The sequence below is a fragment of the Dioscorea cayenensis genome, chromosome 4 (genome assembly GCF_009730915.1).
Source record: "Dioscorea cayenensis subsp. rotundata cultivar TDr96_F1 chromosome 4, TDr96_F1_v2_PseudoChromosome.rev07_lg8_w22 25.fasta, whole genome shotgun sequence".
NCBI lineage: Eukaryota > Viridiplantae > Streptophyta > Magnoliopsida > Dioscoreales > Dioscoreaceae > Dioscorea > Dioscorea cayenensis.
In genome coordinates, this window is record NC_052474.1 from 20,299,310 (window position 1) to 20,314,257 (window position 14,948).

General features: G+C 30.0%; 1 protein-coding gene across 1 annotated transcript; it reads left to right on the forward strand.

Annotated features, from left to right (window-relative positions):
• The first annotated feature begins 10,712 nt into the window (after positions 1–10,712).
• Positions 10,713–12,233, forward strand: LOC120259185 (MYB-like transcription factor ETC3). Its single transcript, XM_039266741.1, has 3 exons — positions 10,713–10,874; positions 11,753–11,819; positions 11,987–12,233. The coding sequence occupies exons 1-3, from the start codon at positions 10,853–10,855 to the stop codon at positions 12,141–12,143; spliced, it is 246 nt and encodes an 81-aa protein (XP_039122675.1). The 5' UTR covers positions 10,713–10,852; the 3' UTR covers positions 12,144–12,233.
• Positions 12,234–14,948: the final 2,715 nt, after the last annotated feature.

Consider the following 14,948-nt stretch of genomic DNA (forward strand, 5'->3'; position numbering starts at 1 on the left):
TATGAAGGTGTTAATATAAAATATCTCTAATAAAATTTTTAAAAATAAAAAAAATTCAAAAAGAGATAAAGAGAGTTATGTGAATAAAAAAATAAATAATTTAAAATAAATCAATATGAAATAAAACTAATATGGGGATGCTACAACGCTATCTTCACAATTTTTTTTTGAAAATAAACACTGTATAAATTGATAAATATAGTTTAAAAAATTATATTTTTAGGAAAAATATTTGCAAATTTTTTTTTTAATCCCCTTGCCCCTAGGTATTAAATTGGTTTATATAACATGAAAATTTTTTATCCTTTTGCAAAAAAATATATTGTTTTGCTTTCTCAAGTTTTTTTTACTTGCAAAAGCTATTTATATTGTGTAAAAATATATGATTTTAGAAAAATATTTGGAAAAGTCTATTATTTGCTTTACATTTGACAAATTGGTATGCATGACAGTGAAAATTATATTTTATAAAAATATTTATAAAAGAAAATTGTTGTTTGGTTTATTAACGTTTTGCATGACCCACCTAAAAAATTTATTGTTATTTCCTTACTTATATCTATGTCAATTTATGTAAATAACTTTATTATATTTTTTCCGAAATTAATTGTAAAGTATAAAAGAATGTTTATGTCATTAGTATTTTATCTTTCAATATTTAACATTTGACTACGAAAAAAAATTATTAGTGAGAGATGATTAATGTCATTAAATTTATTAGCAAATAGCGACATTATCCAATATTATCAACTAATGCGATATTTATTTGTGACAATATTATAATGTCATTATTACTTATATTTTGGTGACGAACCTATGTGTCACAAAAATAAATTAAGGTACATAAAAAAAAATTCAAATTGTCATTGATAATGTATGTTAATATTAGTAACATTATTTAAATTTAGTTTAAAAACAAGAAATTTTAAAATTTGTCATGAAAAAAATATTATATTAATGACGTACTACATTTGTCACTTAATATTTAAACCGTTACTAAAAGTACGAGTGCATTTAGAGCTAATCCTTTTGTGACAATATCATGTGACAATTTAAAGTATTTTCCCATAAAATTATCAAATAAGTGAAATGAGTGACTAAATAATGATTTCGTCACGTTATGTATTCTTTTTGTGACAAAAAACCAATATATCAAAATTAAAACTATCACTAATCATCAATTTTGTTGTAGTGGTGGATGTGACTTGGTGAAGATATCTGCTTTTTGGTTAGTGGTGGTAATAGGAACAAGTTAGAGTGTTAGTTCAAGCAAGTAATGACAAATAAGTGACAATTAATCTCGATATGTTTAGTACATTCATGAAAGACATCATTAGTTATCTGATGATAAGTGCTTGTGTATAAGTAATACGAAGTATTCTTTTCTTACATTGAGCATTACTTTCTCAGATTTTATTGCTTATTCGTGTGTAAATGTGTTTCTTTTGTGCATTTAGGGTTCTGGAGACAATTGTGGAAGAAAGGAAAGAAAAGTAGATCGCGGATGTATTTGTTGATGACGTCTTAGAGTGAACAAATTTGAGTTAGAGTGTTAGTTCAAGCAAGTAATGACAAACAAGTCGTGCTCAAAGACATGTGAGTGTGTACCAACCTCCATTGTGCTCGAGCGAACATACAATTTGGAGGGGCACAAAAGCAATCATACTCGTGTGTTCCGATTTGTGCAATACTAGCAAGATCTTCGTCAATGTGGTTTAGTTGAAGACGCGATGCGATCTACCGCATGGATGTGTGTTCATTCATATGGCCTCGATGAAAAGAGTGGATCGGGAGCATTTTGGTGAAGTAATGTAGCAGTTATTGTAGCAAATCACTGTAATAGTTACTGTTCACAGCTCGCAGGAAACCAATTTCTGGAAATCCACACGACAGTGTGGAAATTCCATATGCCCGTGTGGATGCCCGATTCCAGCCCCTATAAATACCACGATTTGAGACGTTTTGAAGGATCATTTTGTCATATTTTCCCCATCTTTGGTTACGCTCGTGGCTAGGGTTTATAGAGGCTTTGGCTAGGTCTTTGGAGTGGTTCTACGGCCTTCGACATCACGTTCTTTGGGAAGAGAATTATTGGGGAAGCTTTCATCGGCATCGATTCGGCGAGGTGTGCCCTAGGCTTGACGAGGAAACTTTTGGAGAGGACGAGGCGACTCCACAAGACCATCGATACAGACTACGAGGGGTTTTTTCCTTATGGATTGCATACTTTTACATTCGATTTCATTGTTGATTGAATACTTCTCCATGGAGAGCTAAACCCCTAGTGGGTGCTTGGACTTGTAAACCCTACGATGATTTTGTTTCATTGATATTTTATTATGTTTCTTTAGTTGATGCTTTAATTGAGTTCTAACCTTGAATGTTTGTTGAATTGATTTCCCTTAGAGTGACACTAGGTTTGAGAATCTATATTGGTAATCCTTGTTAATGAGTGACACTTCATTAGGATTAGTAGGGGTGGTAATGGGGCGGGGAATCCTCGAATCTTTCCCCCATGGGGGCAGAGACGGGGGCCAATCCATCCCCGTTTCCTAAATGGGGATGGGTACGAGGAATGCCCTCCCCGCCTGTGGGGATCCCCGACCCGATTAAAATACATATATATTATGTGAATATGTATGTATAATTTTTCCAACATTAAAAAATTCAATGGCCTAGGTAATGATATAAAAAACTCTAATTTTAATTTAATTGCGCTAATCACATAAATTATTTATTTTAAACTAATAATAATTAAAATTAGGTATAAGAGCCCTATGTTAAATAGTTTTGATCTTATCATAATTTTATGTATATATTTATGTTGAGTTGTTTTTATGTTCCAATATGTAATAATATTTTTACAACTAGAGAATCCTCGTGGGGATCCCCGCGGGGATGGGGATGGGGATGGGGAAGAGAATTCCCCCCATCGGGGAATCGGGGATGGTGAATCCATGTCCCAGCCATTGACGAGGACGGGGACGGGGAGGGGCATCCCCACCCCGCCCGCCCTGCTACCACCCCTAAGGATTAGACAAAGCTAGGTTGGCTGGAGAGGATCGAGAGGATGAGTCAAGAGGTAGCGGAACGCTCTCTTTCTTCTCCGGTGTGATTTATCCTACCTCCACGTTCCAAGAGTCCCTTGCGGTCACAATAGAGTGAAGTGCTAAGAGACAAAATCCACTGGGGCTTAGTTGCGCAAGCAACAGAGTGAAGTGTTGAAGTAATCGTTAGTGCTAAGGCTTAATTGCGACTAGGGGTCTTTTGCCTGGACTAATCTATATTAGGGAATAGGGTTTATCACTTGGATTCCCTAGAGCTTTAAGCAACCTTGCACAGTGTGAGGCATCGAGAGTATTCCTTTCCGTCGAGGCATAAAGTAGGGTTAGCTACGGTTAACCTTAGGTTTGGGACCGTGTGTTTTAGGATTTCCACGACTCATTAAATATCAATTAGAAATTATAATGATTAGTTTTGCACTTGAAACAATAGTCTTAAGGTGAGCAATGTCCAGGTGCCCCATCTTCTATCGATTACCTCTCTTTATATTCTATTGCGTCTCTTTCTTCTTTTCTTTATTTTTATCTGCATCGATATTGTTCACACCATTTTTGAATCATCATTACTATAGTTAAATAGCAACTCTTGTGTTTCCGAGCACTATTCCCTGTGGATACGATTGGTCACTCACCAGGGTACTTTATTACTTTGACAACCCTTGCACTTGCGGTACACACACGCAAGGGGTGTGTCATATGACTAGCACTCTTGCTATCACAATGAATTTGAATGCTTGAATGATGAAAAACACCGATATCTAGAAAGAGTTATCTTAACCATAACAGTTCGGATGTAGCATCTACAAGAGCATGATATTCAGCCTCAGAGTTGGAGGTAACATTTTGCTTTTTATTGTGCCAAGAGATAAGTGATAATCCAAGAAAGAAACAATAACCAGTGGTTAACCAATAATCAGTATCATCACCTACCCAATTTGCATCATAATAACATTGCAAATCCAAAGAGAAGCTAGATGAAAAATGAGTGGATTGTGGAGAAGAAAGACACCGACTAACAAATGAACAACATATGCAATATTTGGATTAGTAATTGTTAAGTAGACAAGACTACCCACAAGGGTTTGATATAGAGTTGGATCTAATAGAAGAGTACAATTATAAGGGGAAAGCTAGATATTTTGCTAGAGTGGTGAAAGGGTAATCTTACTTTCGGTCAGTCCTGCTTTAGCAATAAGATCATAAGCATATATCATTTATGACAAGTGTAAAACTATAGAATTAGTAGCAACTTCAAGATCCATGAGGTAGCTCAAGAGACCAAGGTATTTCATCTCAAATTGAGAATGAAGAAAGGCCTTTAAGTCTTGAATACCATCCTCATCAGCTCATGTAATAATCATGCCATCCACATAAATTAAGTAAAAGAAGCGCGATACCATAACTAGTTTTGTAAGTGTATAGCGCAGAATCATGATCATTGGATGTAAAGTGTAGTTGTGCAATAGCAGAACTGATTTTGGAGAACCAAGCTTTGAGGAGCTTGCACGAAACCATCTAGTGCTCGACAAAGATGACAAACTTAATAAATGGTATAGAGGAACCATGCAATGGATTCATATGAGTTCCTCTATGAGGCTGCCATTTAGAAAAGCATTCTTAACATCCATTTGATATGTTGGCTATGCCTTAGTATAACAATAGCCAAATGGGCGTGAATAGATGTAAGACAAGCAATTGGAACAAAGGACTCTTCGTAATCAATTCTATATTCTTGAGTAAATCCTTGAGAAACAAGACGTGCCTTATAATGTTCCACTGATCCATCATACCAAGTCTTAATCATGCGGATCCATTCACAAGCAATAGTTGACGAGTCAGATGGTCGATTAACACTATCTTAAGCATAAGTAATGTTAATCGCTTTTTAACTCTTTTGACATTGTTTACTGCCACATGGGATTAGAAGAAGCCTCTCGGAAAATACAAGATTCATATAGTGTACTTAGAGCATAGTAATAATGAAAATCATGAAGTTGAGTATTCGGTTCCCATACTCATGTGGAGCAGTGAAGAGGAGGAGGTATAAATGGAGAAGTGAAGTCACAAAAATATCATTAGAAGCCTCATTTAGATCAAGTGTATTTTACTTGTGCAAGGGTGGCTTCTTTGCTTGTATCTAATGTGTTTTAGAAGTTTCCCCGTATGTTTATATCATGGATTTCATCAACCTGGCCCGGATGCGAAAACAGTTAAGATAGAAGACTCAGTTGTGACAGCTAAGTGTCGTTTGGAGTTCTTAGGTCATCACACCGTAGTAAGGATAGATTAGCTGGCTTAGAGATCGCAACCATTGTCCGTGGGCCATGGATTTCTTTTTCCTCCTATTTGATGTTTTTTCTTAGGGGCGTTTGGTTCAGTGTAACTGTAAATACAGTGGATTTCTAGTTACAATGTAACTAAAAATCCATGGATTTTATAATACAGTGCAGTCAAATCTAGTGTTTGGTTAGATGTACAATAAATGCTGTATTATAGGATTTTGTATTTGATAAGAGATATTTATAAATTAAAAATTAGAATTTTTACATTATAAATATTTTAATGATTTTAAGTACCTTATTAATTAATTTAACTATTAATTTTATTATTAAATTAGTTATTAAATTTATTAGTATATTTATTTATTTAGTTTATTATATTTTATAATTTTTAAATTTAATTTTTAACTCAATAAAAAAAAATTTTGAACTTTTCATATATTTTTAGCATGTTATTAATGATTTTAATTATCGCATTGATCATTTTAACTCTTAATTTTATTATTAAATTTATTATTAAATTTTATAATTTTTCACTCCACAAAAATATCCATAAATGTTTAATCATATTTGTTTTTCTTTAATTGGTCACATAGATCATAAGTTATGCATTTGAAGAAATTTAAAGATAAAAGATTTGGTTTTACGCCCAATTTGGCCGTAAAACCAAATCCCTCATTGGATGTAATATGGGTTATATTGGTTTTTGAAATCCTGTGAACCAAACACTGGATTTCAAAAAATCCAGTAAATCAAATTACATGTAACTCAAAAACCCTTCAAGCAAACACTACCTTAGAGTTTCTATTTAGAGTTTCTATTGTCATCTCTTATTTTTTTTTTGATATTTTTCCTATTTTATCCGACTCTACATCCAGTGGACTATGGCACTGTATCTTTTTGGGGCTTTCGTTTCACTTTTTTTTTCTCTTTAATTAACGTGATTTATTTATTTAAAAAATAATCTCTCAAGGAAATTTGCATATCTTCCTCTGTAAAAGTGCATAATTGTTTAAATAGTGAGAATTAACTATAGCTACCTGCACAACAAAATTATTTAAATTTTGGAAACTCTTTTTATTTTTAAAATATTAATATTTATATTAATACATCAAATTGTTTTATAAATAAGTAAAATATTCACCGTATTATATAAAAATTCTTTAATTATAAAATTTAGATAATTACAAAACTAAAAAAAACATAACTAAAAAAAGTTATTCTCAATTAAACAACATCTTGGTCTATTAGTACTGGATTTCTGTGTATAATATTTATGTCATTGTTAAGGAGATAGGTTCGAACCTCAACTCATATAAAGTGTGAGCAAAAATATATTGAGGTATTAACTCCATATTTGTGTAAGACTCTGACGTTACTAATTCATTTTATAAAAAAAACAATAATAACAAGAAGTTATAGTCTAATGTTTTTTTATTTGCTTTCAACTTTTACCTAAAAAATTTCCAACTTTTAATCAGTTGTTCTTTGTGCCACCTAACATTTATCTTAATATTCTCATCTCAGTGATGCTTATTTCTTTTAGTATATATATATTTTTTATCAAGCTATATTTTCATCCATATTTTATAGTTAGCATAAAAATTACTCTATAAAATTTATTTTTAAAATCTAAAAATATTTTATAAGCACATAAAATATGTTTAAAGAAAATGCTTGTATGCACTTGCACCGGTATTATTTTCACATATTATTAAATTTAAATATGTAAATTATTATGTCTTTTATTTTATTTAGAAATGGCTTTTCTGGAGATACTTGAAAGCCATAATAATAATGGAGCGACATTGCAAGTGGCACCTCCCGGGAAAAGAAAGGCATAACATCAGACGGAGATGACATTGATTGAGAAAACAAAGTGTCCTATAATCCTACGTATATAGTTCAAAACAATCGTACTGCAGAGATATTATTAGAGGACCCATGTTCACGTGAATGCTTGCTACAAGACATCGCATGTTCACATCGAGAGATCCTACAGCCTACAGGGCACTGCTGAGATATTTAGATTTTCCACATTAGTTAATTTTAAAAATATATAAATTATATATATATATATATATATTTATGAATGTTGACAAACCCGGGAGTGCATAAGTATAGAATTATTATTTCACACATGATGCAGACAGGATTGATGAACTAGCATGTGCCTACATGGACAAGTGGGACATGATCTAGACATGGTTATTTTGGTAATTTTTCTAAATGGCTAATTTGGGTGATCAGAATATCCCATTAGATGAAAAACAAATTAACAAACACAAATCACGAGCTTGTTGTGCAAGCTACTTCTATCAGTTTTCAGCCAATTCCATCATATGAGCCTTGACAACAATAATTTATATCTTAGGCTATGAATCTCTAATTGATGCGCCGTTTTTGGCATTCGCTTTGTTTAGTTATTATTTTTATTTCTATAATATCAATAGGAAATTTTTCAGTTTTGGCAAATTTTCAATTTCTTTCTTTTTTATGTATTTTTAGGGTTTTCTTGTTGGTCTATTTAATTGTAAACCTTCGGGCTATGAAGAGGAGTTCTTTTTTTTTAATGAAATAACATTTAGTTTGTTCTTTTCTCTAAATCCCTGGGTATTCTTAGACTAAACAAGATTTAGGTTTGTTACATTATTATTGACTTGGGCATTCTCAGACTAAATAAATTTTCAACCCTATCCCCACTGTGCCAACACACCTATGCTCTCACTTTTTGTATGCTGAAACTTGAACATGTTTTCTTAATAAGACACAAACATTTTACTTAAAAGACCCGATGCTAATAAACCAAAATATATATCTAATAAATTAGGACAAATAATAAGGTCAAATCACCCCTATAATAGATGAATGGCTAGTGCATTTAATTCCCATGCCAAAAATCAAAGGTTTAATTCCTTTGCCACATTGTCAAATAAAAAACAATAAGATCAAAATTGTCAACCATTAAGTTATAAGTAATTCAAACCTTCGACTTTTAACTTAGGAGGAAAATGAATTACTAACTCTGCTGTTACATTTATAAATTTTAAAATAAAAACACTTATTTATTTTGACATTCTAAAGATGTGGATCAGTGAGATGTGGTAAAAAAGATATATTGTATTTAAATTTTAATATATATTTTTTTATTTGCCACATTGTCAAATAAAAAAACAATAAGATCAAACTGTCAACTATTAAGTTATAAGTAATTCAAACATTCAACCTTTAACTTAGGAGGAAAATGAATTACTAACTCTTCTATTACATGTATAAATTTTAAAATAAAAACACTTATTTATTTTGACATTCTAAAGATGTGGACCAGTGAGATGTAATAAAAAATATATATTGTATTTAAATTTTAATATAAAAACACTTATTTATTTGGACATTCTGAAGATGTGAAACAGTGTCACATGGTTAAAAAAATAATGTATTTTTATAAAATATTACTAAAAAGACCAAACATCAAATAGAACTTATAAATCCTCACCATTTCAGACTATAGAATTTTGCACTATTTAAATTATCCTATAGAAAAGTAAAATTAAAACAAATACTTTTCACACGTCAAGAAAATTTTTATTTTTATTTTTTTATAAATAATTAATATGTTTTTTTAAAAAAAAAAATTGATGAACCACTTCAATTAAAATTGTATTTTTTATCTTATATTTATATCCAACAATTTTTTTTAAAACAAGTTTTAAATAATGGTGTTGTTTTAACAATTTGGTTCCCCTCCCTTTTTTGTTTTTGTTTTTGTTTTTGTTTTGTCTATAACACATGAATCACATAGTCTAAGGGGACGTTTGGTTCCAAGGAATGGAATAGAGAGGAGTGGAAGAGTAATGACAATGAGGGGGATTAGAGAAGGAATGAGAATGAAAACTATGTTTGGTTGGAAGGATTAAAAAGATAATTTATTGGGATTGAGAAAAGTGAAAAAAAAAAATATGATAAAACTACTATCATGCCCTTTATACAAATGAATATTATATCAAATGAAAAAAATAAATTAATTGTTATAAATAAATATTTAACTTTAATATCATTAACTAGCAATTAATTAACTATAATAAATAACTAACTATATGTTTAAAAATATTTTAAATAAATATCTAAAGATATTTTGTTAATATCATTAATTAGTAATTAATCAACCATAAAAATAACTAATTAATGAAGAAATATAACTAATTAATTATTATAAATAAATATTTAACTTTAATTATTAGTTATTATTATTTCATTTTAATTTATTAATTATTATTAAAATCATCTACTTAATTATTATATTTAATTAAATTATTATTAATTTTCTTTTAATTAATAATTATTTTAAAATTATCTACTTAATTATTATATTTAATTTAAGTATTACTAATTTTCATCTAATTAATAATTATTTTTAAAAATATTTATTTATTTATTATTTAAATCAAATTATTATTTTAATTATTAAATAAATGGGTAAATTGGTCATTTCTCCTAGAAGTGAGGGAGAAATGAGCAATCCTCCCATTTTTGGGAGGATTGCTCACTCCTCACTCACTCCCCCTCACTCCCTACCCACTTCTCTCTCATTTTCATTCATGTCATCCAAACAAAGCATTGGGTTTACTTCATTCCCATTCTCATTTCAAGCTTGCCAACCGAACACCCCCTTTGTCTTATCCAATAGTTTTCTTGTCCAATGTTGTCTCTTCAAGTGCTTTTATTTTATTTTTTGTCGTCATGCATCTCTAACCACACAAATGGAGGAAAAGAAAGCTCAAGCTTTGTAGACCATTCCTTATTTTCCTTTCTAATTCTACAAATGATGGTAAATGACTATTTTTTTTTTCCTTTTTTTATCGTTTTAGTATAAATAATGTGTTTTATAATCATAAGTAATTCTAATGAGAGTTTAAAGTTTAATATATATCTAACATATATATATGTAATTAAATGGTTTTAAACAATTGGAAATAATGATTTTCATACACGTGAGTAATCTTAGTTGGTTCTAAAAAAGTTCACCACAATTTTTAATGCCTAAAAATTGTATAATTGACGAGTAAAAGTATTGAGACCCTGATAAAATAATATTTTCTATGTATGCTTATTTTAAAACTCTTTAAGAAGAGACTGTTTTTTTCTTAAATAATTTAGCCTACATTTGAAACATTATTAATTAAAGAAAATTATATATTTTATCAAACTTGACACATGCAAATATGTTTTTATGCTTGTAAAAAATTAACAGATATTTGAACTAATTAAAAAGCTGCACCACCGACGATGACTGTCACTATATATTAAGCAGCAAATTTTGTGTGGCCATCACAACAAGAGGATAAAATCCTATTGATCAAAATGGAACCCAAACCACATTTTAAGTACATGAACTGAGTTTTTCAGAACATTGTCAGTTATTCATTTATTGCTATAAAAAATGTGGTAAAGGAGAGGGTTTGATATAGATGAGAGAGAGAGAGAGAGAGAGAGAGAGAGAGCTAGAAGAGAATGGAAGATGCTAAGGTTCAAGGTACGCAGGTCCTTTAATTATGTTTAGCTATTTTCATCCATTTTCCTTTCTTCCTCTTGATTTTTGATTTTTGTGTTCAGAGTGCTTTGAAAGGAAATATATATAACTTCTCATCAATGTCATGCTTGATTCTCAGACCAAAACAGAAAAAGAAAAAAAAACACACACACACACACACACACACAAGCTAGCGAACAATAGTAATAGATCTCTTGCATTATGATATGTGTATATATATATATATATATATATTTACATTTCCCTTTCTTTCTCTCGATCTTTGTTTTTAGAGTGTTTTGAAGGTAGCTGTTGCATGAGATGATATGATAATTTATTGATACATTTTTTATTCTCAGAAAAAAAAAATAACCTAGACAAGAACGATACTAATATATCTTTTTCTTTACCATTATTTTTTCCTTTCTGGTCTCTCTGGCCATGTTTTTAGAGTGCTTTTGAAGATATGCTTTACTTACATGAAATGATGTAATAGTTTTCAAGTGTCTTTTTTTATTTTAAAAAACACATATACAAAGAACAATAGTAATATATTTCATTATGATAATTTTTTTAATTAAATATTTCCTTTCATTCTGCCCATATTTTGTTTTTGGAGTATTTTTGAAGATAAGTTTTACCTGCATGAAATAAATAATAGTTTATTAATGTCTTTTTTATTCTAAAAAAACACAAACAATATTAATATATCTCTTATGTTCATTTCTTTTTCTTTTTTTTTTTTATCTTTGTTTTAGAGTGTTTTTGAAGGAAATCTTTCCTACATGGTTTATATCTAACATTTCATCAATGTCTTTTCTAATAAACAAAAATAAAAATATAAACATACTATAAAATATATCTATTGTCTTCATAATTAGGGATGAGAAACATGTCTCCTGAGGAAGAGGACTTGATTCACCGGCTTTATCGTCTTTTAGGAGCCAGGTAAATAATTATCTTATTTTATTACAATCAAAATAATAGCCTTTAGTGTCTTCTTTAACACTTTAAGGAAAAAAAAAATGTTACAATTCGCTGAAAATTAAGAATGATTCTAATGAGCATTTTGTGGAGATTCAAATTATTTAACTTTTCTTATTGGTATGTATTAGATGGGAATTGATAGCTGGAAGGCTTCTGAACCGAACTTCTGAAGAAGTAGAGAAGTATTGGAAGATGAAGGAGATTGAGATCCTAGAGAAAAATAGAATTTATAAACCAATTTGCACCAGACTTAGTCCATCTTTCAAGTTCTCAATGGACAATTAAAAACATATATAAGCTATTATATACTATGTTTACTTCTTGTGAACTACTTATTTTCATCATCTCGTAATTTCATGTATGGTTTGTAATTTAGTTTAGCATTTGTTTTTCGCATGCTATTAGTATTGTTGTTGAATGTATGATTGAGTTTAAATAGAAAAGAAAGCTAGTTTTTACTACGAGTTTATTAATAAAACATGTGAATGAATTTTTGTCTTCAAAGATATGGACGTATATGAGATCAAACCCTTGATTTCTCATAGGGAGGAGAAAAATAAAACTTCACTGTGGTTAAAGAAATAATCAATTAGAAGAGATTTTGATGAATTCTGAAAATATATATTTCTCACAAATTTCCTATCATCGATTATAAAAATAGTTAATTAAAATAATAGGAACTTTTAGCAACAACATTAATCATTAAATAGGCACTACAACATTATGTATCTATAGCTATGGAAGAAATTGTAGCAAAAAGTACAAAATCTTGTAGCTAAACACCTTAGCTTCAAAGATGAATCTCGTAGTAAGAAATGTCATAGCTAAAAATTAGCCACATATTTTATGACTTTTGTAGCTAAGTGTAATATATTTTGCTACAACTTTTATTTTTTCATGTCTACAAGAATAAAATATTTTGCCATGAAAATTTAACTTGGTAGCAAATAATTATTTGTTTTAGCTACATTATATTTATATATATAGCAAAATAGATTTTAGTTACAACAGAGAAACTTTGTGTCTAAAAGTTTAATTTACTTGCCACAGTGAAATTTTTGTCACAAATATTTTATGATTTAGTTATAAATGTAATATGTCCGTAACTAAATTAAACATTCATTTGCTATAGATACTAAAACGTAGCTAAAAAGATAGCACCTTTGTTTCGAAACAAATCAGTTATAGCTGCACACTAAAATATTTTGCTATGAAATAGGAGGCTTGTAACAAATTCTACATGAAAACAAGGGTATCATGGACGGAGAAAAGTTAAATTGGAGTCAGATTACGTGATGGTTTTTTTGTGGGATTCAAATTGTTAATTTTGTTTTGATGCAAATAGCACCTCCTAGTCTTTGTTTACGGCTATTGTAATGGTACTATATACCAACTAACAAATATGTGACAAGTAGTTCTTATTTTTCTTTTTTTTAAAATATCAATCAAATCATCTAAAGCATATATATTTTTTATTATTACACATCAACAATATATTAGAAAAGAATTGAACTCTCAATCTTCTAAGTTGGCATGCTCTACATAAGAATTAAATGTTTTAATCGCTCAATTACTAACGCTATATATGGTGACGGCTACGAATAGTGTTATGTGTGTGACAAGACCAATTACCTTCTGACGTCTCTTAAATAAATGCATATGCTCTTCTCAATGAAACATTCGTAGATGTAAAATGGGTCCCCATTGTACATCACCCTCACTACCTGCCAGTGATGTTTCTCCATGTCATGTGTTAGCCTGCGTTGTCTTGAGTTGATTACTATTCTATTCACAAAAATGTATGTATATGGATAATGTTGTGCTCATAAAATATATATGGGTAAACAACGTAAATGATATTTTACTTTTCGTGTGTTTTTATTTTGATCACCCTATTTTAAAAAAATTATTATTTAATTCTCTACTTTTATTTTTGGTTTAAATTTATGTCATCTGAGCATGCATCGTTAATGGCGATTACATGTGGCATTTGTCAACTCTAAAAAATTGGCATGTAAGATACCACATATGTTCATCATTAACGATGTATGTTCGAGTGACCAAATTGTAAAAAAAACTAAAAGTGTGGACAAAAATATAATTTTTTAAAATTCAGTACTGAAATAAATATAAACACACAAAGAAGAGAATGCCCCAAATTAAAACCCTATATATACATGAGGATTCTGGGGGCGTTCCATAATTTAAAAAAGAAAGAGAGAAGGTGGATGAGAGAGAGAGAGAGAGAGAGAGAGATGGGTGTATAGAAAGTGTGGAACAGTGAACAAACTTAAACTTCTATTTGTGTATATTCATAAATGAAAAGTTACAAAGCTATTTATACAACTCTTCTGTATTTAAGAAAGAAAGTGAAAATATTGTAGGAGGATTACTGGTATAAAAACATACAATAACATAGCTAAAAATATACAAAGAATATTTGCTTAAAGATTATGGAAGATATGCTACGAGATATCAATGGAAGGAAATATGTCAAAATATCTGAAAATATAAAAAGTTGATAATGCGTTATTATCCCCAACAAGCTTATGGGTGAAGCAATAGTGAGCTTGTCTCAAAGCTAACAAAAAGGATGTAGATGAAAGAGCTTTTGTCATAATATGATCTGATAGGAACACAAGTGTACGTGCCGATTGCGTAATAATAGTGTGCTAAAAGCAGAGTGTCGGTCTACAATGAAGAAAATGAATACTGATAGTAACTCTAAATCCGAAAATTAACCTTAATGATCAAATGTCATGTATGTGAACAATAACAAGTAAAATAAGAAAATACCGGAAATAATGAGACAGAAGTCAAGGAAGAGAGCGATGTTCGGGCGTAGCATCCCTATAATGTTATGATGTGTAGGATAAAGGCCATCTAGATATGCAATCCTATTTGACCAGAAAGGTTTTCAGAATTATACTAAACCCCAATTTCGAAGGCGAAGAGTAACTAAATAGCTGCAGAGCTGATACAGACACTCTATGAAACCTTATTGTGGGTTAATAACAATCTATTAAGTAGGTAATCTCCCCTAAAGAGAGAGATACCTCTAATCCGAATACAAAGCAGAAATGCAATTTC